We start from the raw sequence: 22133 nt of genomic DNA, 5'->3' as shown, positions 1-22133 counted from the left end.
CACTAAGTCATTTAGTGCCAAGGGTGACTTTATTCCCCCGAAAACACATAAATGATGACGCTTCATTTTGTAGCCAATCAAAGTACTGTTGCTAGGTAGAACAGTTCTGACACTCTAGGTGGTGAGTGTTCCAGAACGCTTTGGCAGTTAGTGAGTTAATGAGTTCAGCCGGTCGACCGTCGAAGATGAACAAGAGATGAAAGTCTCGCTAACACATTCATCAGCTGAAGGCTGTGTCTCCGCACACATTAAGTTCTAGTTTAGTTGAAGGCCTTTCACTGCAAGAGACTCTCTTCCTCACAGCTGGCCAGCAGATGCCTGTCTCTGGGAGTGAATTATACAGTTCATACTTAAGGGAAAAAAGACAGTATATGCCTGTTCACGCGCGGGGGGGGGATTAATTGCGAAACTTTTATTTCCTTCTCAGTTGAAAAAGCGAAAAGAAGAAGAAGAAAAAAAAACGTGTTTCTTTTGAACGTGGTCCAAGCTAAATTTGGATGTCTACGTGTTCATCCGACAGTGAGAGCTGGTCAGTTTAGCGTTGAGGGCCTTGTGTGTGAAGTGTGTCAGCTGATCTGATTTATAAAAAACCAAAGGGGGTTGTAGTGATGAGGGGGGGGGCAGACTTCAGGGGCAGCTGGCGTTTATCCCAGTCCAGTGTAAATATTCTGTGGCCGTGCATTTTGCGTCACTATATTCTTATGTCCGCAATCAAGTGCACTGCAGAGCGCTCCGTTCCAACATTTCTGAGGGTTTTGGTTTTCAGAATACATTATTTGGTAAAACGAGACTGCTGTAAAATGCCAACCATGCCTAAGTCTTTCACAAGACACAGAAGAGTGACAGGCAGCCCATTTCCTAAACCCTGGTGTTACATACTTCCTAAGAAAAAGGAGCTGGTGAATTAATTGCAACCATGTTGAGGTCTGAATAGTCTCCCTGGAAATGATTTCGTCAACGTTGATATTCAATGAGTACTGGGGGGTTTCAGTTACCACAAACTGCCTAGTTAGGGGTGGAAACCCCGTCCCCTCTGTTTAGATTCTGTGTTCAGGAATGACTAGAGATCCTCAAATTACATACAAACCTAATTAGCCATAAAATGCTCATTACTTTGGCATGTAATGACTTTGGGTTCAGAGACAGAAACATTTTCGGAACACTCCCTGGCTAGGAGTCAAGTTTTGAAGAGGTCAGTCAAGCAAAATGGCAGCTAGACCAGTGAATCTTGACAGAGGGTTCAGCAAAAACAGGTTTCATATCAAGATGTGTGAACTAATAAAATACAAGTCCATGCCCAAGAGACTTGGGTGGTGTGGTGAAAACTCCAAAATACAGATTAAAACACTAGAAATAATGACCACCTGTAACCTAATAAAGCGTACTACACTTCGTGAGCTTAGAATTATAAGGTTCTATCTCCGTTTAGGGTAGTTCAGAGATATTGAGCGTCAACGTTTTTGCATTTCATTATGTTTTGTGAGATGGAACCATTGTATTTTATGAATTAATAACAAAAAAATGTCAACATTTAAAAAAATAACACCACACAGGCATTAATAAACACCTAATGGATCAGATTATGTAAAAAACTCAATTTTGACAAAAATTGAGATAGAACCTTATAATTCTAACGTCACGACTTGTATTCTGCCTCACGTTGTCGTCACTGTTCCTCCTCAGGTATCGCACCTACATGAGGCCCAGGTACAAGGTGGCCTACAAGATGGTGACCGAGATGGAGTGGAAGTGTTGCCACGGTTACAGCGGGGACGACTGCAACGACAGCGGTCCGAACGGAGGGTTCACCACCCAGATCGCCACGGCCAGACCCCGGCCTAAACCCTCCCGCCCGGGCCAGACGGGGGCGGGAGGGGGGGGTCACGGGCAGAGCGGAGGAGACGGTGGGTGGACACCTCCTCTTAGGGTCCCTTCTCTCCACCTACAGTACTGTAGCTCTCCTTCCTTCCATTATTCTCTCTCTCTCTCTCTCTCTCTCTCATCCTTCTCTTCAGGGCTCTACAGTGCGACCATTTCACTCGCATTTGCGACTAAAAATACATCTGTGCGACTAGAGAAATAAATTCACGAGCACACGTGCGAGTACAGATATTTTATTTATTTATTTATTTATTTTTTTTAATTCTAAAAATAAATCTGCGCGAACCGTGTGGCCACATTTTAAGCCGTCAGCCAGCCCGCTACGACCACGGGAAGTCATGTTAAAAGTGAAGTTACTTCTGTTAAACTGGCGCTAAGCTAACATCGCTAATCGCTAACTCCCTTTTGGGCCTTAAAGAGACAAGCGCCCTTTTCTCATCTCAAGCTTCATTAGCTTCATTAGCTCACCACATCTACAGATTTGGTCCCACACACTCCAGATTTGAACCCAAGGTTACAACCAGGGTTAACTACCCAGGGTAGAAAGTAGAAAGCTCTCAGACCTTCAGAACCCATTGAAAGTAGTGGAGGTACTCCAGAAGTCCAAATGCATCTCTAATCCTAGGAAACCCTAGGAAGCAAGTTGCCTAATGGCATGAAAATGCAACATGTTGTACTTGAGTGTGGCAGAGAGGTGGGACCCCCGGGGATGGTGGTGTGCTAACAGCTAGCCGCCGCAGAGGCACCGTGCTGGGCTGGCCACCTCCACATGTCACCACCCCGGGCAGCATGGGGCTGGGGACTGGTCATCTGGATGTGGGGTAGTTTAATACCCCTAGATGTGGAGTTGTCTGGCCACCGTGTGTGACTGATGTAGCCTGACCCAGCAGCAGGGAGGTGGGCAGCATGGAGACAGACCTCTGCATGGCCTGGCTGGGCTGCTAGCTGACAGACCTAGCCCTAAAGCCTGGCTGGGCTGCTAGCTGCTAGCTGACAGGCATGACATGGATGAATGAATGAACATGCTGCTAACCAGGAGAACTTGACACAGCTAGTTACCATAATACAATGCCATCAACTCTGCGTCTAGTAGGGCTGTAGGCATGGGCCAATGTGTGATTTTGGTGCAAAAATTGCAAAATCACTAATAAAAATGTGTTATAATTACATTTTTCACTGTGCTCCTAAATTTCTTTGTGTGCCCCTAACATTTTTCATTTAGGAGCACATGTGCTCCTAGTGAAAAAGGTTAGCGTAGAGCCCTGTCTCTCTCTCTCTCTCTCTCTCTCTCTCTCTCTCTCTCTCTCGTCCTTCTCTATCTCTTCCCATACGGCAGCTGGTGAAATGGGGAACAAGTCAGCGGCCGACAAACATTTTTATTTACTGACTTTTATTCTGAAAAATGTAAATAAATGTCAACGTTGTTCAATGACACACTCGCTAGTCAAGCCAAAATACTGCAACGCAATGATTCGGTGAGTAATCCCCACTGCAATCTGGTTAACTATATCACTACTTTACATTGTTAGCAGGCTCACAAAACATTGCATTGCAATATTTTGGGTTGACTAGCGAGTGTGTCATTGATTTTCAACAACGTTGAAATGTATTTACATACTGTCGTCACATAATCTCTCTTCTCTTTTAAATTCCTCCTCTCATTCCTCCTCATCCCAAGACGACAACCAAGAGGGACACCAGTTGAACTTCGTATTTGTGGGAAATAACTATAAATAGCTCTCACTTGACATTAAGTTGTTCCAATGCATGTGAAGAGTTTTGTTGAAAAACGCAATATCCATCATTTAAAAAAAAATCTATAGAAAATGTTGACACAAAATATATTTATGATACATTTAAAAGGACAGCCATGTAATGTTATTTGCTTATATAATTACATTTCTGTAATTACTCCGTATTAGGGTGTGTAACTGCACAGCAGTGTAGTTACACTGTTTTAGTTTTTAACCGAGTGGAATTGAAGATGGGGTAGTGTATAGTGTTCAAATCCCGCCTGAAACACCAGTTCCAATCCCGCCTGAAACACCACCACCACTACTAGTGTGCCCTTGAGTAAGGCACTCAGCCCTCAGTTACTCCAGGGGGAATGTCCCTGTAATTCGTAAATTGTAAATCGCTTTGAATTAAAAGCATCACAAATAAAAACTATTTAAAATACAGTAACTGTATGAAGACATAATTGTGTCACGTGATCCTCAACCCTGTCTTGTGTTCCAGGTCGAAGCGACGACGGCAAGATGAGACAGCTGGAGGACAAGATCCAGAGCCTGACCAAAGACCTCCACGACCTGCAGTCCACCCTGCGGGGCATGAACGAGCGCTTCCAGGAGGAGATGCGCAAACCGGGCTTCAGCGGTGGCGGAGGCGGCAAGGCCCCGGCGGACGCGGCCCAGCCGGAGATGAAGGAGACGATCCACAGCATCCAGACCAAGCTGGACCAGCTGGACAACCGCACCCGGGCCCACGACAAGACGCTGGTCAGCATCAACAACCACCTGGTCAACGGGAAGGGCGGCGGGGGCGAGGGCAATGACCTGGAAGGCGGCGGCTCGCCCGGAGGAGGAGGAGGAGGCGGTGGGATCAGCGGCGGACAGCTGAACACACTGAAGGAGGAGATCCTGAGGGAGCTGGAGAGGCGGGTGTCCCTGTCCTGCTCGTCCTGCCAGTCTGGGGTGGAGGACCTGAGGAGGCAGCAGCAGGCGGACCGGGAGCGGATCAGGTCCCTGGAGAAGCAGCTCAACGCCATGGACGCACGGTACAGACTGAGCCTGGACAGCCTGAGGAGGGAGGTGACGCAAGGCGGCGCCCGTGGCTGCTGTGACGCCGTCGACGACCTCAAGGCCAGGGTGACCGACGCGGAGAGGAAGATCAGCTCCGCGGCGGAGAATTACGACGTCATCCAGAACCGCCTGGATAAGGAGCTGGGTGGAGGTGGAGGTGGAGACGGCGGTAGCAATAGTGGTGGTGGTGGTGGTGGTGGTGGTTTTGGAGGAGGTGGATTTGGCGGTAGTGGCGGTAGTGGCGGAGGCAACAGAGTAACAGAGGACAGGCTGGACGGACGCCTGAGGGACCTGGAGAGGCGTATCAACAGGACGATACAGCGGACGGAGGAGAACTGTGCGAACATAGAGAACGATGTGAAGGACTACTTCAACACGGAGCTGACCGACCTGAAGACCGAGCTCGACGACCAGGGCTTCCGGATCTCGGAGGACGAGGTGGACCTGGGCAAGCTTAAAGACAGGGTGTCCGATCACGACAAGCGGCTAACCGGCCTGCAGGACTCCACCTCCCTCATGGACAAGAGGATGGACGAGTGTGGCTGTGGAGAAATAGGAGGTGGAGGTGAAGGAAGGGTAGGAGGAGGGGGAGTTGGAGGAACAGGAGGAGGAGGAAGAGGAGGAACGGGAGGAACAGGAGGAGGGACAGGAGGGACAGGAGGAGGGACAGGAGGGACAGGAGGAGGAAGAGGAGGAACATGGGGAACGGGAGGACGAGGAGACGGGGGAGACGGTGGATTTGGAGGAACGGAAGGAGGTTCTGACGACGACACGGTGAAGTCCTTGCAGTGGAAGGTGGTGGCCAACGAGGACGAGATCCGCCGGTTTGACACGCGGCTGAAGGACCTCTCCGTGTCGGGCGACTCCCTCATGGACAAAGTGGTCGACCTCGGTCACGACATTCGCAAGATCAAAGCCCTGACGGGAGACAACGGCGAGCACTTCAACCGCATCGTCACAGAGATACAGATGCTGGGGAGCGACTGCGACGCCTGTGGGAGGGTGGAGGACGAACTCCGCAAGATGAAGAACCACACGCAGCGCGCACTGGACCGCTGGCAGACGGACATCAACACCATCCGTAACAGGGTGGACTCGGACCAGACCTCCTGCTCGCGGGTGTGCTCCGACCTCCAGGGGGAGGTGGGGACGCTCAGGGATGAGGTGGAGAAGTGCACCGGGCAGTGTAAGATCCGTTTGGACACGCCCACAGGGGGCAACGCAGGGGGGGTCGGTGGCGGTGCGGGAGGACGCCTGGACGACCCGCAAAAGCCCCTGGACGGCCACAGCGTGATCGGAGGCACGTCCAACAACGGCCACCTCAAGAGCCTCCAGGGAGAGCTGTCGGAGGTCATCCTGACGTTCAGCTCCATCAACGACACCCTCAAGGGGCTGGAGCACACGGTGCAGAAGCACGGCAGTGTCATCACCGACCTGGGCAACACCAAGGACAAGATCATCTCCGAGCTGGACAAGATCCAGCAGGAGGTGACGGAGCACATCGAGGAGAGCCGCGACCGTCTGGAAGGGGTCGACCGGGACGTGAGGCGGTTCGAGAGCACCCTGGTGGTGGAGATGGGCGACTGCAAGCGCTCAGGCGACGGGCTAGAGAAGAGGCTGTCCAAGATGGAGGGTGTGTGTAGCAGGCTGGATGGAGTGTCCGACTCTCTCCAGAGGATCAAAGAGGGCCTGAATAAACACGTGTCGGGGCTCTGGACATGCGTCAACGGGCTCAACGCCACCGTCACGGCTCACGGAGGGGTCATCGACACGATCCAGAACACACAGCTGGACGGGATACACGGCAAGATCAAAAGCCTCAACTCCTCCGTCAACCACATGCTCAAGGAGTTCCAGAACCTCTCGGAGCAAGACTTGACCGGTGAGTGGGTCTGACCGTGGTCTCATTCCTTTGAGAGATCCTCTACTCTAAGAGTGTTAACTGTGAGAAAAAAAACATGTTTTTGTGTTTGTAGTAGCGACAGTGTGCCATGCAGCCGTACACAACTCAGTCTCAATACCGTGCTTGAAACTTCAATTCAGAACCAGTAGCTTTCTACCTTCCAGATTATTGATCTCTTATCTCTTATGTGCATTTTGCAAATATTGTAGCCTTGAGAACAGATGATTCTCGAGCCTAATGACCCATAGATAGATAGATTGTTCTTTTAGATGTCATTTGTTGACTTATGCCACGGTATATTGTGTCAATGCTGAATGATTTGGCATTACATGATATGAAGTTTATTCTCTGTCTCATCTCTATTTTTGCTTTATAGACTCTGTGAGGTGGTTCAGAGGTTTGAATAGCTCTGTTTTTGGTATAAATGTACTAAAACACTGTGTAGCCTAAACGCTGGTCTAACCATGTGCTGTCCAGAGTCTGTGGGATACAGCAAATGAACACCGGTGTATATATCAAGTGTCAAGTCAACACATTTTCAACCAAGTGCCAACATGCAGAACAGTGCTAGCGTCAACAAACGACAAGACCCGTCTAACACGACCAAAGAAATAGACAGATTATAACAAAAGCATGTATATAATCCAATAATTATAACTAACAGTGTCTATTTGTGTAATGTGCGAGTCTCACACTTGTTTAGCAGTGGGGCGGCTGTTACTGTGTGTCTTCATGTGCCATGCAGCCGTACACAACTCAGTCTCAATACCGTGCTTGAAAATGTCAGTTCAGAACCAGTAGCTTTCTACCTTCCAGATTATTCATACATCGTCTTGTCTCTTATGTGCATTTTGCAGATATTGTAGAATGCTCACCTATATATGACGGCAGCTGGTGAAAGTGGGGACAAAGTCAGAAACCTATCAAATTGTTCAGACTTTTATGCAATGGATTCAGTGAATAATCCCCACTACTCTACACTAACTAGATAGTAGTGGGGATTACCCACCGAATCCATTGCATTGCAATTATGTTGGCTTGACAAGGGAGTGTGTCATTGATTTTCAACAAAGGATTTCAGAATAAAAGTCTGAACATTTGTTCGGTTGCCGACTTGTTCCGCCTTTCTCCAGACCCTGTCACATGACGGTTAAGCCTGTCTGTGGCGTGTCCACGTGGGGTTATGTCCTAACCTACAGTGTGTGTGTTTCCCTGCTTTGTTCTGTTGTCTTGGTAACCACGTTCTACAGGTTGTCTCAGTCGAGCTTCACACGTCTGTCCACTGCACTTCTGTGTCATTGTTAAGTGTCTTTGAGTTTGTAGAACAACAACAACAACAACAAAAATATATATTTATATATAAGTTTTAATGTTATGAATTCTGTCCCACCCCAGGCCTACCAGGTCCCCCAGGTCCCCAGGGAGAGAGAGGGGTACCTGGGTTGTCTGGGTTGTCTGGGCTGAGGGGCCCCTCGGGCATGGTGGGACTCCCGGGCAGGCAGGGCGAGAACGGACCCAGAGGACCCCCAGGTAATGAGGACTGTTAAAAACCCTCAGAACTATTTACGCTTCACATGAAATGTGTGTATCAGTGAAATGGTGGTCTAGTAGTGAATAGTGAGTTTGTCCTGGTGATCAGAAGGTCATGAGTTCAAATCCCACCTGGGAACACCACCACTATTGTGCCCTTGAGTATGAGGCACTTAGCCCTAAATTACTCCAGGGAGACTGTGATCCCTGTAATCTGTAATTGTGAGTCATTTTCTTTGGATAACAGTGTCTGCTAAAATATGTTTAAAATATAAATGAACCTCTCAACTCACTCATCTCCTCTCTTTGTCATTGCAGGCCCCAGAGGTGAACACGGTACGTTTCTGTTTCATTATGACATTTGAATCTGAGTGTACAGCAGCAAATGTGTTGAAGCGTCTACTATACCAGGTAGCAGCTCTGGGTCATTTCATTAGACCGTCAGTCTCACAGGCTGCTTCGTGTGTGTGTATGCAATGTGTCTTCGCTTCACGTTGTAGACTAATTCGAACTGCGTCGAGTTTCGCTGCGCACATGACCCACAATTCTAGCCAACATTTGAAGTTGGTTGTGAGGACACGCAGTATACGTGGCTCGTGGCTAAAATTGCAACAGTTTTTCTGTCCGTACGTCTGATCTGGTTTAGTTCATGTCAGAATAACATTCCAACGTCCTTGAGCAAACATTTCGATCCCTACCATGTTTGCACATTGATTACGCTGCCCGTTTGGACAGTAATGAACCGTGAAATGGATTTCCTCAAGCCAGAGTAATGAATATTTGAAGTATGGTTGCATAACAATCATTGTTCCCTCTGCAATCCGTCTGTGTATTCTCAGAGATGTTAATAACCGGGCTAAATTTCTGGCTAAATAAGGATGGCTGTTACCTGCTATACCTGTCTGTGTTACATCAGAATCAGAATCAGAATCAGAATTTATTTTATTACATCCAATGCACAAGTACACAAGAGTAAACATCTTTGGTTTAGCTTCTTCAAAATTGGCATTGCAGCAAGATACACAATCACAATAATAGAGTACAGTAAAATGTTAGTAAAAAGTTAGTGGTGGTCTAGTGGATAGTGAGTTGGACTTGTGATCGGAAGGTTGTGAGTTAAAATCCCGCCTGAAGCCACACCACTACTAGTGTGCCCTTGGGTAAGGCACTTAGCCCTCAGTTACTCCAGGGAATGTCCCTGTAATTCGTAATTGTAAGTCGCTTTGGATAAAAGCGTCTGCTAAATGGCAAAATTATTATTTAATTATTATTAATTAAATAAGTAGAGTAAGTAATAATAAAGTAATGATAAGGTAATAAAGTGATAAAGTCATGGTAGTCGTACATGTCTGTATTATTCTGTTGGTTAGTGGAGAGAGGGGTGGGGGGATAGGGATAGGGATTTGGCGATAGCTGACAATCCAAATCTTTTTTCCGACAACCTGTTGTGTTGTCTATAACTTGGAAGACGTTGTAATAATAAAGAAGAAAAAAAAAAGATCAAATAAATAACCAGATTCTGTCCCCAGGTGTGCCAGGAGCTGATGCCAACGTGCCCAAGCTGTCCTTCTCCGCGGCGCTCACCTACCCCATGCACAGCGCCGGCACCATCGTCTTCGACAAGGTCTTCGTCAACGAGGGAGAGTTCTATGACCCACGGACAGGTAAGTCATACACACACACACACACACACACACACACACACACACACACACACACACACACAGGTAATTCATACAAAAGGCTTTTATGCTGAAAAAGTACTTATTAGGGGCTAACATCATCAGCAAGATAGTGGCGTGGGGGCGTGCACAACGTGACATCGGAAATCTGACCAGATCATTGAGTCATTATTTGCCTATTACTAGTTTCATGTCTATTCACTCAGTACAGTCTTACGATACTCACTGTAATACCTGATACTGTAATAGCATGCACTGTCATATACATATCATGTATTTTGCACTATGACAGTGTTTGCACGGGCATCCGATTAGATGCCAAACTACGTTTCGTTCGTTGTCCCAGTACTTTCAATAAAGTTGAATCGAATAAAGTTGAATCTTATCTAATATGGACTGACACCACAGATCGAGGTTGTGTGATATGACTAAAAGACTAATAATGACACCACAGATCGAGGTCGTGTGACACGGACACGACTAAAAGACTCATCTTCTTGCCCCTCCTTGTCTCCACGTCTCCTCCCCAGGCGTGTTCACCGCGCCCATCGACGGCCACTACTTCTTCAGCGCGGTCCTGACGGGCCACAGGAACGAGAAGATCGAGGCGGTGCTGTCCAAGTCCAACTATGGCATGGCCCGGCAGGACTCTGGGGGCTACCAGCCCGAGGGTCTGGAGAACAAGCCCGTGGCGGAGGCCAAGATCACCCCGGGGTCGCTGGCCATGTTCAACATCATCCTGCCCCTCCAGGCTGGGGACACGGTCTGCGTGGACCTGGTGATGGGCAAGCTGGCCCACTCTGTGGAACCCCTCACCATCTTCAGCGGGATGCTGCTGTATGAGCAGATGTGATTTGGACCAGGGGAGGGGGGGGAGGGGGGGGTGGAGGGGGGGGGGGGGGTGGCGGTGGGGCGGGGGCGGGCATCGCCCCTTAGCCTCTCGCCCCGGAACACGAGGGAGGAGAGGGAGGAGTGGAAGTAGAGAGGGAATGTGAGAAGGAGAGAAGAGAGGTTTTTTTTTTTGTCCCGTGGCTGAAGTTTTTTTTTAACCGACAACTGCTTCCGGAAAAAAACGACGGGGCCAGAGAATGATGTGGAATGACTCTTTTATTCGTGAAACATTGGAACGGGGGGGGGGGGGAACCCCAAAAAACAAAACACTAAGAGACAGCAGCTTAAGAGTACTGTGTCTCTCTCCTCTTGATTCATTCCTGACCCTCTGATTGATGTCTGCGAGACCTGATGAACCGCTTGAAGACAGGATATAGTAATATGAACTGAGAAGCAGAGACTTAAAACCCTAGATATTTTAACCTACAGCCCAGCATTTTGAAGATGTGTGTCGTTCTCACACAGATTTGTACTACTGCAGGATTTTTATATTGTTATTGTTATTATTATTATTATGCCTCCATCTTTATAAATCACTCCAAAGCATGGGTTATGAGTAGTCCTCCATGCACCAGAATCCGACCTTGAGGTTTCAGCCGACTTCCCACGTACCCTTTTTGCTGCAAAGTGTCTTCCTGCCAAAGAGCCCAGAACCCACAGTCGAGGGTTGAGGTTAACCTAAAGTGCATATGTGTAGCCTGGGGGGGGGGGGGGGGGGGGGGATGAACCAAGTGTGAGCGATCATCATCATCTCTCTCTCTCTCTCTCTCTCTCTGCTTTTTGTTTTTTTTCCCTCTGGTTGTTTTTCTATCGAGATGAATTCAAATTCCTAAAAAATTTTGTGGGAATTTATTGAATTGTATTAACGTGCACCTTCCTGTGTCCTTGTTATGTGTGTGTGTGCGTGTGTGTGTTGTTTTCTACCCTGCAATCCAACGTTTTTGAAGCTACTGCATCCTTAGCTGTGCCTGAGCTTTAGCCATCCGGTGGCTCCCAAAATGTTGTATGCTGTGACCCACCTAAAGCCTTTACATAGTTTCACGCTGCCCAGCAGATGAACAGAGAATGTTTCACAGGCCAAGCCCGGCCTTAAGAGATCAACTAGGAATTTTCCTAAACGACAGGAAGCTCCAGTACACTAATGTACTGCAGTACAGTAGGGCCATATCCATATCTTCCTACATTGTGATAGCAGCTGGTGAAAGGGGGGACAAGTCGGCAACCGACCAAAATGTTCTAGACTTTTATTCTGAAAAATGTAACTCACCGAATCCATTGGATTGCAATATTTTGGCTTGACTAGCGAGTGTTCAACAACCTTTCAGTAAAACAATGTGTTTTGAATCAATGCTCTTTTACAGATGATTTGAAATAAATTCATGTCACCGACACCACAAATCAGCTTCAATGCTCCGGTCCATTTTTTCTGAATAAAAGCCTGAACATTTGGTCGACTTGTTTCCCCCCTTCACCAGCTGCCGTTACCATGGCACCAGTCATCAACATCATACACTATGAGAGCATTGAATAACTCAACACATTTCACTAAAACCTAAACGGAGAAAAAAAAAACGATGTGTTAGAAAGTAGGTAGTCCTGGAGTCTGTGAATAGTCTGGGAGCTGAAACGAGGGGGGGGTGGGGGGAGGAAGGGGTCTCTTCATCCCTCCATCCCTCCTTCCCTCCTTCCCGCCACCCCGCCAGTCCCAGTCAGTCCCCCCTCGCAGCCGTGACAATGTCTTGAACGTCTGCCAAGAGCAACAAGAAGTGAGAGCGTAGCGAAACGCATCGTAAACGGAACACTTGGCTTTTCTTTTTTAAGGGCCAATTGCCGTCATTAATTGAGGCACTTTGAAGTGTTTACACAGGACGGTAAAGAATGGCTCCCACAGAGAGGGCAGCACCATTAGGGTTTTTTCCGTCCTTGGCGCTCTGTGGTACATGTTCGTCACACCCCTCCCCCCCCCCCCCCTCATCCCTGAGACAGACCCTGTAGGAGGACAGTTAGACCTGTATGAGGACAGAGTTAGACCCTGACAGACACAGACAGACAGAGACAGACAGAGACAGACAGACAGACAGACAGAGATACTGACACAGACTAGGTGGAATATGAGGGCATGACACAGCTCCTGACTGCCTAGTCTCACTGTATAGTAACTGGATACCAGAAGCGAGTGCTTTGACACAAACACCATAAAGCGTGTACGCCGACCAAAGACAAATCCACAGTGTTCCTCCATGTCCTTGGTGTAATGATGTCTGGGAAATGACATAGGAAGAGGTAGAGAGAATGATGTGGATATTGGGCTAGGTAGAGAGAATGCGTTGAGAAGCTGCTATTTGTGTTCCCCTGTGCCTTGGAGAGTGGCTGTCTGAAGACCAGTCTGACCTTTGTGCCTGTTATTCCTGACAGAGTCCCAAAGGCTCAGAGTCACTCAGTACTTATGAAGTCATCAACCACAACAACAACAACAACAACAACAACAACAACAACAGCAATTCTACAGTATAATGCCAATCAAAGTGATTGTTGAAAATGTTTTTTTCAAGATCTTCTTTCCAGCTCCTCCCCCACCGTTTAATCTGTTACCTTGAATGTTGGATTAGGCTACACATGTGGTTGAAATAAAGATATTTAATTTTACACAGCCACGTCCTCTCTGTGCAAGATTGTGTTGTGGGTACGTGCTTGCTTACGGCTGCTCTTTACCCAGCGGCCAGTGCGATTGTGATGATGTCATCTTGGGGAGTGCGTCGTCGGAGAAGAAGCCATGTTGAAGACGTGCTCTCTGGGCAGCAATCAAACATAAGTGGTGCCATTTATTTTCTACAGGATAAGGTATTACCTCCATGGATTTCCATAAGTTGGACAATTTTTCCGGTTGTCTTACTGTGGATGATTTTGAACAAAAAACTACCAAAAAAGTGTATTTAATGATTTTGCCAAATGTGAATAAACAGTGTATTGTGCTTCTCTCTCTCAGCCTACGCGTCTGGCCCCTGGGACAGAGAGAGGGCAGTGAAAGTGAAAGTGTAGAGAGAGACAGACAACACAATTTTTTCCAGCCTTCAAGCCAAAAAGACAGACGGTCAGTTGGAGATCGGCCCTATGAATTAATGGAAAAGGAAAACATCTCCCAGCTGTCCATCAGTAGAGACGCCGATCTAATTTATGACAAACAAATGTCTCTTTGCCGAGCTGTCGTTGGACTTTCACAGTCCTGGGCGAGGAAGAGAACCCTCTTCTCCTCTCCACGTCACTCCTGGGACAACACTCACTCCATGTTTTCCCTCTCCTTTTTTTATCTCTTTCTTCTTCTTTCTTCATTAGATTTCTTCCCTCGTTTATCTGCGGAGTAAGACCAGAGCCCACAACAGACCTGCATTCTTCCTCCTCGTTGTCATCCCCCTCTCTCAGGAAGTCCTTTATGAGTTTCAAAAAAAACGTTTCTATTTTGACAAGTGAGGCAGTAATAAAAGCAGGAGGATCTGGTAGCGGCAGTTCTATTACTACAGTAAGTGATCCGGGTCAGGATTAATCCCCTCAGTTCTCTGAGATGTCCTGATCTGTAAAGGATACTGGCTGTATATCTGCCAAAGGAGCACATCAAAGATGATTTTTTTCCACATAGTTTCATTTCCTACCGGTTTAAATTGCCAGGCTCAGTACACATAATGCTGGGAAGCTTTTTTTGTTTTTGTGAAGTGGACAGTGGATTCTTTTATAATTTGAGATTGGGGTTACCCTGCCGTAACCCTACCTAACCCGGTTTTGGGGTACTTGATTCTGGAGCAGGGTTGCCAGAGATTGGGGTATTTAGGGGATTTGAAAGCAGGGTTGTTGCCAAAGATTGGGGGTATTGGGGGTACTTGATTCTGAAAAGCAGGGTTGCCAGATTGGGGTATTGGGGTTACTTGAAAGTAGGGTTGCCAGATTGGGGTATTGGGGTTACTTGAAAGCAGGGTTGCCAGATTGGGGGTATTAGGGGTACTTGATTCTGCAAAGCAGGGTTGCCAGATTGGGGGTATTGGGGGTACTTGATTCTGCAAAGCAGGGTTGCCAGATTGGGGGTATTGGGGGTACTTGATTGTACAAAGCAGGGTTGCCAGTCCTTTATGACGGGACAGTGTGGTTGAATCAGTGTAGCTGAGTGAGAGGATGGGGCGGGAATCTGTACACACCAGCTGTGTTGCTGGAACAGGGAGGGACACTGACAGATATCCTGTTTATATTACATCCACACATTCTCACACACACACACACACACACACACACACACACACACACACACACACACAAACACACACACACACACACACACACACACACACACACACACACCTATTGACACTGCCACTTGGTGTATCATCAACACATCTGTTAAGTCACGGAAGCACATCAAGCGGTAGGTGAGGAGTGGAAATATGTGCGAACCAGCAGCTGTATCTCTGTTCTCTGCCTTGCTCTCACCCTCTTGCACACACACACACACACACACACACACACACACACGCACACGGACGCACGCACACACACACACACACACACACACATGCACACACACATGCACACGGATGCACGCACACACACACACTGTGGCAACCACTTGAACCGGCACACACACGCACACACACACACACACACACACACACACACACACACACAGACACTGTGAACCAGCCAGGGTAAATCACACACCCTAGTAGAGAACACAGAGACCAGGGAGCAGTTCAGCCTCTCTGGGCGTACTTAATAAAATATGAAAAAGGAAATGGGTATGATGATATAATATGATGATGTCATCTACCTCAGGTCGTCTGGAGGGCAGAAGAGGAGGAGCGGGACCCAGGGCCCAGTGCTTCAAAAAGGGATGTTCATTTTTGATCTTTTTTTTACTATCCAGGATCAAATCTATCTGTCTCTCCTCCTGTAGTAGAGCAGGAGGGGTAGTAGAGCAGGAGGGGTAGTAGAGCAGGAGGGGGGTATCTGGAGTGGCTGCTGTCCGCCGTGCTGAAGGCTGTCGGCCTCCAGGCGGAGCGAGGGGTTGACACAACACACACACACACACACACAAATGCACATGCAGACACACAAATGCACACACATCCACACACACACACACGCAAACACGCACACCAGGGCCACACCACGGACACAGAGCTCTTAACCTTCCAGAGGACCTTCTTTTTAGTTGACTTGGAGGCACTGGTGTTAGTGTGCCTCCAGTCGTGCAGTTCTGTGACGCTCCTCTAGAGGGAGACAGAGAGCCTGACATCAGGTGTGACTTAATCATGCTATGATTAGATTAGATTAGATTCAACTTTATTGTCATCGCAGAGTGACAATAGTGATATAAGGGCATGATATATATATATATATATATATATATATATATATATATAGAACAAGAGGTAGTGATAGGTAACTATGTAATATACAGTATGTGCAGAGGTAGTATTGTAAACATCAGTATTGTATGACCTCAGGTTCTAGCTTCTCCCTCTGCTTTCTACTAGACAAGTAATGGCTCTTACAGAAAAAGATCACAGTGATAATAACGGTGTGTGTGTGTGTGTGTGTGTGTGTCTGAGAGTAAGGGGACTCTGAAGCCTACCTCAGCAGGGTGGAGGAGGAGGTGTGTTGCCAGCTGACCTCCTGCCTAACAATGTCCAGGCAGAAGGTGGACAGACCAAGGAAGCACACACACTTACATCTCGTTATATGTGTACACCCCAAAATATTACGACGAAAGTTGCTGAAGAGCACAAGCAGTCTAGGGCGACCAGGCCACATCAAATGACTTTTGGAGTCAAATGTTTAGGCAGATTATCACGCTGTTTGAAATGTGTGTGTGGGCTTGGGTCTGGTTCTGGCCCTCTCCTCTGCAGTTTGGACCCTCCAGTTGGCCCTTGTTTGCGGCTGAATAAGCGCTGGTGCCAAGCCTGCTTCATGGCCTTAAGCCCAGTTTACGCTCCTGCGTAAAATCTACGGCGTAGGCTACGGCGTAGCTTGCGTAGGCCCGCGTAGCCTTGCGTAGCCTACGGAGAGGGTTGACGCGCACCTCTCCAAAAATGTAACTACGCGTCAGTTTCTACGCAACCGTAAAATTATGATAACCATCGTATTATCTTAGTTTAATGTCATTTCAATGCATCATAGAACTTTTATTTACAACAAGCATAACAAAAAAAAATCGCTAATATGCCGCTTTGAGTAGAGCGCCCTATGGAAGCGTCAGGCACAGCCTTCCTATAAGGAGCGCGATTCACATTTACGAGATGTACAATCCTGTTTATTTAGAAATAAATGATTAGTTACAGGGAGCCCCATGGCTGTTCGTTGGGTTTAAATTATATTTATGATAGACATATTTAATGTTAAGTTATCTATAAGAATTGTGATTGGTCCGCTTGGTAGCGTCACATTCCGACTCTCTCGTAAATGCGGAAGTCATGACAGAAATGTCATTTACTTTTTCTGTAATTACTTATTAATAAAGATTTGAAAATGTATGATAACCATCTTATTATCTTAGTTTACTGTCATTTCAATGCATTATAGACATTTTCTTTACAACAAGCATAATTTTATAGTTAGTTAGTTTTGATCACTATTATGCATCGCCCTACCACCTTCATAGCCGGTGTTATTCACGGACAAACACGGTGCCCGGAGGCACCCTTTGCGGGTTAATAACTGTGGTTTACCGTGGGTTAGGATAACAATTCAAACGTGTCCGGATAGGGGAGAGGACAGGGAATCTGAAACCATTTGAATGGTGTCGATACGACACTCCTATCACGATCGACACAGCAAGGAGCGAATTCCCGGGAAGAACTTGTCTCTCCCCCCGCTTAGGCGGTGGGCCGAAGCTGTCTATCTGCTTTCGTTTGTGAAATGATCGATCTACAACTACAGACTAGTTGATTTTTTCATATAAGCTAAATAGTTTTTTTTGGAACATGTTTCCGTCCGTTGGTAGACGATTTTCGATCAACGTTTTATGAAAAGTAAACTTACGATCCATAAGTTAATAAGGAGAATGATTGGGGCTACTATGCCGCTAACCAATCAAAACCCGTTAAAGCGTCACCTGACTTGACGTCTGCCAATGACATTCCTTCGAAATACGGAACTAGGAAGTAAACAACGTATTATCTGGAAAGACGAGAATACGTTGAATATGTTTCGGATAACTTTACTGTCAAGTAATGTTTCAGGTAAGATTTGCACGTCATACTAATTCATATCACATAATGAACAAGTCCATGTCATGTTGTGTCAATACAAACATGTTCTAATATGCTATTTTAGTGAGAAATCCAACCAAACGTCACCCGTGATTGTGAAGCTAATGAATTAACAAGCTAGTTATCTAACTTTAAAGGGTACAATAGCTAAGTTACCAATGTCAACTATGTCTATTCTCAATCATTTCAGTAATAATTGTGCCAAATTGGGACCAGTAACATTAACTTGTGTGTGAGTACGTTACAGTATATGTGTGTGCAAGCATGTTTTTGATATTGTCAATCGTCTCACTTTTACGAGGTGAGCTGGTAAGACAAAACCCAAGACTAAATGTATCTTCACTTGCCTTGCCTATAATTGACGAGACTAGACAAAGATTCAAGTGTTTAGAGAACATTTATAACACTAGTGTGTTTTCGCAGTGCAAACACAGACACATGTCTGTACATGGTAGGTTGTTAGATTTGCATGTGCATCTCCCTTTCACACATTTTGTTTTTTTGCAGGAGCAGTATACAAGCTCTAAAACGGAAATATTTGTCCCGTCTGCATATTATGCACTGGGCGGGAAGAAGATGTGTTTTTTTATTTAGGCTGAACGTAGTGGTAGTCTTTGAGCGGAGAAGTCTAGGCTTTGGTGGTGTATCATTTTCAGTTTGACCTTCTGCTTCTACTACATTGTAAGGGAGGGAGGGGGGGGGGAGGGAGAGAGAGAGAGAGAGACATATGATACTCTATGCATTGTAATAGTAATGCTTCCAAAGTTATAGCCTAGTTTATTTACAACTCTCCTAATCTGTTTCCCCAGGTAACCCCAGATGCTCAGCCCTGGACTGCACTGCACATCTTCTGGACCTGACCTGACAGGGCTGACCCTGACCCATTGATGCCTTGTTCATATCTTGTTCATGTCATAGCTATCTTAGCTTGTTTATATCATATTGTTAATAATGTTTATGTCATATCTTAGCTTGTTTATATCATATTGTTAATAATGTTCATGTCATATCATGTCATATTAATCTTAGCTTGTTTATATCATATTGTTCTTATAAATAACTTATATTGCTATAAAACACACTTGCAGCCTCCTGTACTGATTTTTCCCTTCTCTTGCGGGCTCTTTCAATGTTTCGTATGTTGGCATACTGCATATAGCATTGTCTATGGTAGCCAATATTGTGGTTATAGTGGTTCTCCAGCTGCAAAGCCGCAGAGAGGAAAGCGCTACAGAGAGTCGTGAGATCGGGCCAGAAGATCATCGGCGCCCCCCTCCCCTCTCTGGAAGAGCTGTACAACACACGCTGCCTCAGGAAAGCCTCCAAGATCTCCAGAGACCCAACCCACCCTGGGTACGAACACTTTACCAGGCTGCCCTCGGGCAGGCGGTTCAGGACCATGTCCGCAAGGACAAATAGACTGAAGCTCAGCTTCTACCCTAGGGCCATTCAGGCCCTGAACACAGCAAAGACCTAGGTTCTAGGCCCTGGACAATCTAGACAATTTGATGGCAGCTACTAGATTGTAATCAAGTGCAATACTGAAACACAACTGTGAACATTTCAAACCTGCAAACTGCGACACTTTAAATGAATGTGCAATAATACTATGTGCAATATGACAACCCTCGGGTACATAAGGTTCAGAGATAGGAAATGTTAGGATATTTATAGCATAGCATAGAGTACAGCACAGTGTTTTATTTGTATAGTATAGTATAGTGGATAGTGTATATAGCCTTTATTTATGTAAACCAGCTCTTTTCCCTTCTTGTTTTTAGTATTTTTTTTCCTAGCACCAGGGGAGCCCCCCCTCCTAAATTTCGTTGTATGGTACCTGTACTATATTAATGACAATAAAGACCATTCATTCATTCATTCATTCATTCATATTAGCTGCCACATCTGGAATGTAACTGTCTACTATTAGGTTATATATTTTTTACAGCCCTTTCTGCAATTTGGCTTTCTGCAGTGTGAAGATTCACCCACTGTAGAGAACAATGTACAAATGTGGTCCAACTTGCATCTGAAAATGCTATAATATTGTCCGTTCGGTTTGTTAAATGCATACAACACTCCATAATTCATCACATCTCGTTATTTCCCCGCGGTTGCTAGGGTTAACATCCAGTCAGTTGCTAGGGTTAACAGCCAGTGTTTACATTTCGGGGTCCTAATGAAGCCGTACTCGAATTCTGATTGGTTTATCAACTAGAGCGACCAGCGATGTCCCTGAGCAGACAGACGATTAAAAAGTTTGTGAAAATCTCCGACATAAATAGAGATTACAACAAATGTTATTAGACTTAGTAGAATTACTTAATATCATATGTTAAACACTGTGTACTCTATAGATGGAAATCGATAAACTTCACAAAAAACGCGTTCGGCCCACCACCTACGCTGTCAACCGGAGTTTCATCCACCAGGAAGTGGTGGTGCGCGCAGCAGCGCGCGGGGGGGGGGGGGGGGGACCCGTCACTTACGGCCGAATATCTCCGCGTCACAATGGGTTAGAATTCCAAACTAAAACTCTCCATGACCAGAATAGCATGCTGAACACACTGAGTCTACCCTTGTCGCTGTGGGGTGTGTTCGGTCTGGTTCAATGGGGAACTGTTTGTCTTCGCAAGGAGCCGACGACGTGTCTCTTTTAAACGAGTCCGAGGGAGCCAGTCTACCAGGAGAACCACCAGAGGGAGCCAGTCTACCAGGAGAACCTCCTCCACCCCCATATCAGGTGCGCTCAGGCAGGGGCAACAATGCAATATATTCCAAGGATTCAGAGATAATAGTCCTGGCATTACGTCTGACATCCCGTCGTTCTCATAAATGCATTGTACATGACATTTAGCCTATTAAGAACACAGATGAATAAATATTTATTTGGGAGTTCCTCGTTCAAGTCACTAGTCTGTCGACCTAGTAGTCGATGCCAATTCAGAGATTGATAGTTTGTCTTTGTATTGATCTTATCTTATGACTCTGTATAAGTCCAACGAACTGTCTAATGAACTGTCATACTTTTGTGTTACAGCTGCTTGTGAGAGAGAACAATCTGAAAAATAAACGCACAACACACAGTGAATTCCATTGACGGTATCAATAATGTCTGGGTTTGGTTTATGCCCCCCCCCCCCCCCCCCTCTTTTCCCTCAGGAGCGTGTCCAGGTGCCAGTGTACCACCCCACGCCCAGTCAGGCACGCCTGGCCACCCAGCTGACAGAGGAGGAGCGGATCCGCATCGCCCAGCGCAAACGCCTCATCCACCACCTCCCCAGGGGTATCTTCAAGTAAGTCAAAGAGTGAGTTCAGAGTGCAGAGGCTGATCCATCGCCCCCGTCATTGAAATGTGTCGGAGGTGGTCCAGTGGTCTAGCATCATGGCCTATGGTGCACATGTACAGTTACAGTACCAGTCAAAAGTTTGGACACACTTCCTCATTCAATTGAATCATGGGAAAGTGTGTCCAAACTTTTGACTGCTACTGTATGCCCACCCATGTCGTCATGGGTCCGAATCTGGCCCGAGCCCCTGCTGTCATGCTCTCTCCTCCTTACTTTCCTGTCTCTCTCCACTGTCTCTATCCCATAAATAGCGGTATGCCTCTCATGACGCAGTTCGGTCTCAACTTTTGATTAGCCTACATAGATAGATTCATACTTTATTGATCACACGCAAAAATGTCAAAGGTTTTGCGTCTCCCTCCCTCCCTCTCCCAAGGTGTGTGATCTGCATGATGGACATTGATTACGGCGACCCCATCCGGTTCCTGCCCTGTCTGCACATCTACCACGTGGACTGCATCGACGCCTGGTTGATGAGGTCATTCACCTGCCCCTCCTGCATGGAGCCTGTGGACGCTGCACTGCTCTCCTCCTACGAGACCAACTGAGCCGTCCCTGAGCCGTCCCCCTCCTCCTTGAGTAAAACAAAATAAAAGAGGAGAGAAACACAGTATGAGGTCTCCATCTCATCCCTGTCTATATATCATAAGTGATACTCACCTCATGAGGTTATAGATTTGTATGTTGTTTAACCGGGTGGGGTTTGGGTTGAGTCGGATCGGACCGGAGGTGTGTTAGCCTGTAGAACCCCAAGCTGCTTTTCTAACTAACGTGGGTCTGTTTTTTGCCTTGACATTAGTATGAATCTTCTCCTAACGAGCTTTGCCTTGACTATGTGCTCT

The 22133-nt window shown here is 46.6% G+C and overlaps 2 protein-coding genes across 2 annotated transcripts in view; both read left to right on the top strand.

Annotated features, from left to right (window-relative positions):
- Nucleotides 1-10650, top strand: part of emilin1b (elastin microfibril interfacer 1b) — a gene marked incomplete at its 3' end in the record, with an annotated part of 46556 nt that extends 35906 nt beyond the window's left edge. Inside the window, exons 3-8 of the mRNA XM_080526709.1 lie at nt 1684-1904; nt 4120-6564; nt 7981-8115; nt 8434-8451; nt 9645-9779; nt 10328-10650. Coding sequence (XP_080382835.1) covers nt 1684-1904; nt 4120-6564; nt 7981-8115; nt 8434-8451; nt 9645-9779; nt 10328-10650 — 3277 coding nt within the window. The remainder of the gene's footprint in view (nt 1-1683; nt 1905-4119; nt 6565-7980; nt 8116-8433; nt 8452-9644; nt 9780-10327) is intronic.
- A 9902-nt stretch (nt 10651-20552) lies between these two features.
- LOC308152480 (RING finger protein 11-like) lies at nt 20553-21839 on the top strand (the record flags this gene model as incomplete). Its single annotated transcript, XM_080525470.1, has 3 exons — nt 20553-20684; nt 21104-21237; nt 21668-21839. The coding sequence occupies 3 exons, from the start codon at nt 20553-20555 to the stop codon at nt 21837-21839; spliced, it is 438 nt and encodes a 145-aa protein (XP_080381596.1).
- Nucleotides 21840-22133: the final 294 nt, after the last annotated feature.

Source organism: Nansenia antarctica (assembly GCF_963989245.1).
Source record: "Nansenia antarctica genome assembly, chromosome: 3".
NCBI lineage: Eukaryota > Metazoa > Chordata > Actinopteri > Argentiniformes > Microstomatidae > Nansenia > Nansenia antarctica.
Note: the sequence above shows the minus strand (reverse complement) of the source record. Positions and strands in the feature narration are given on the sequence as shown.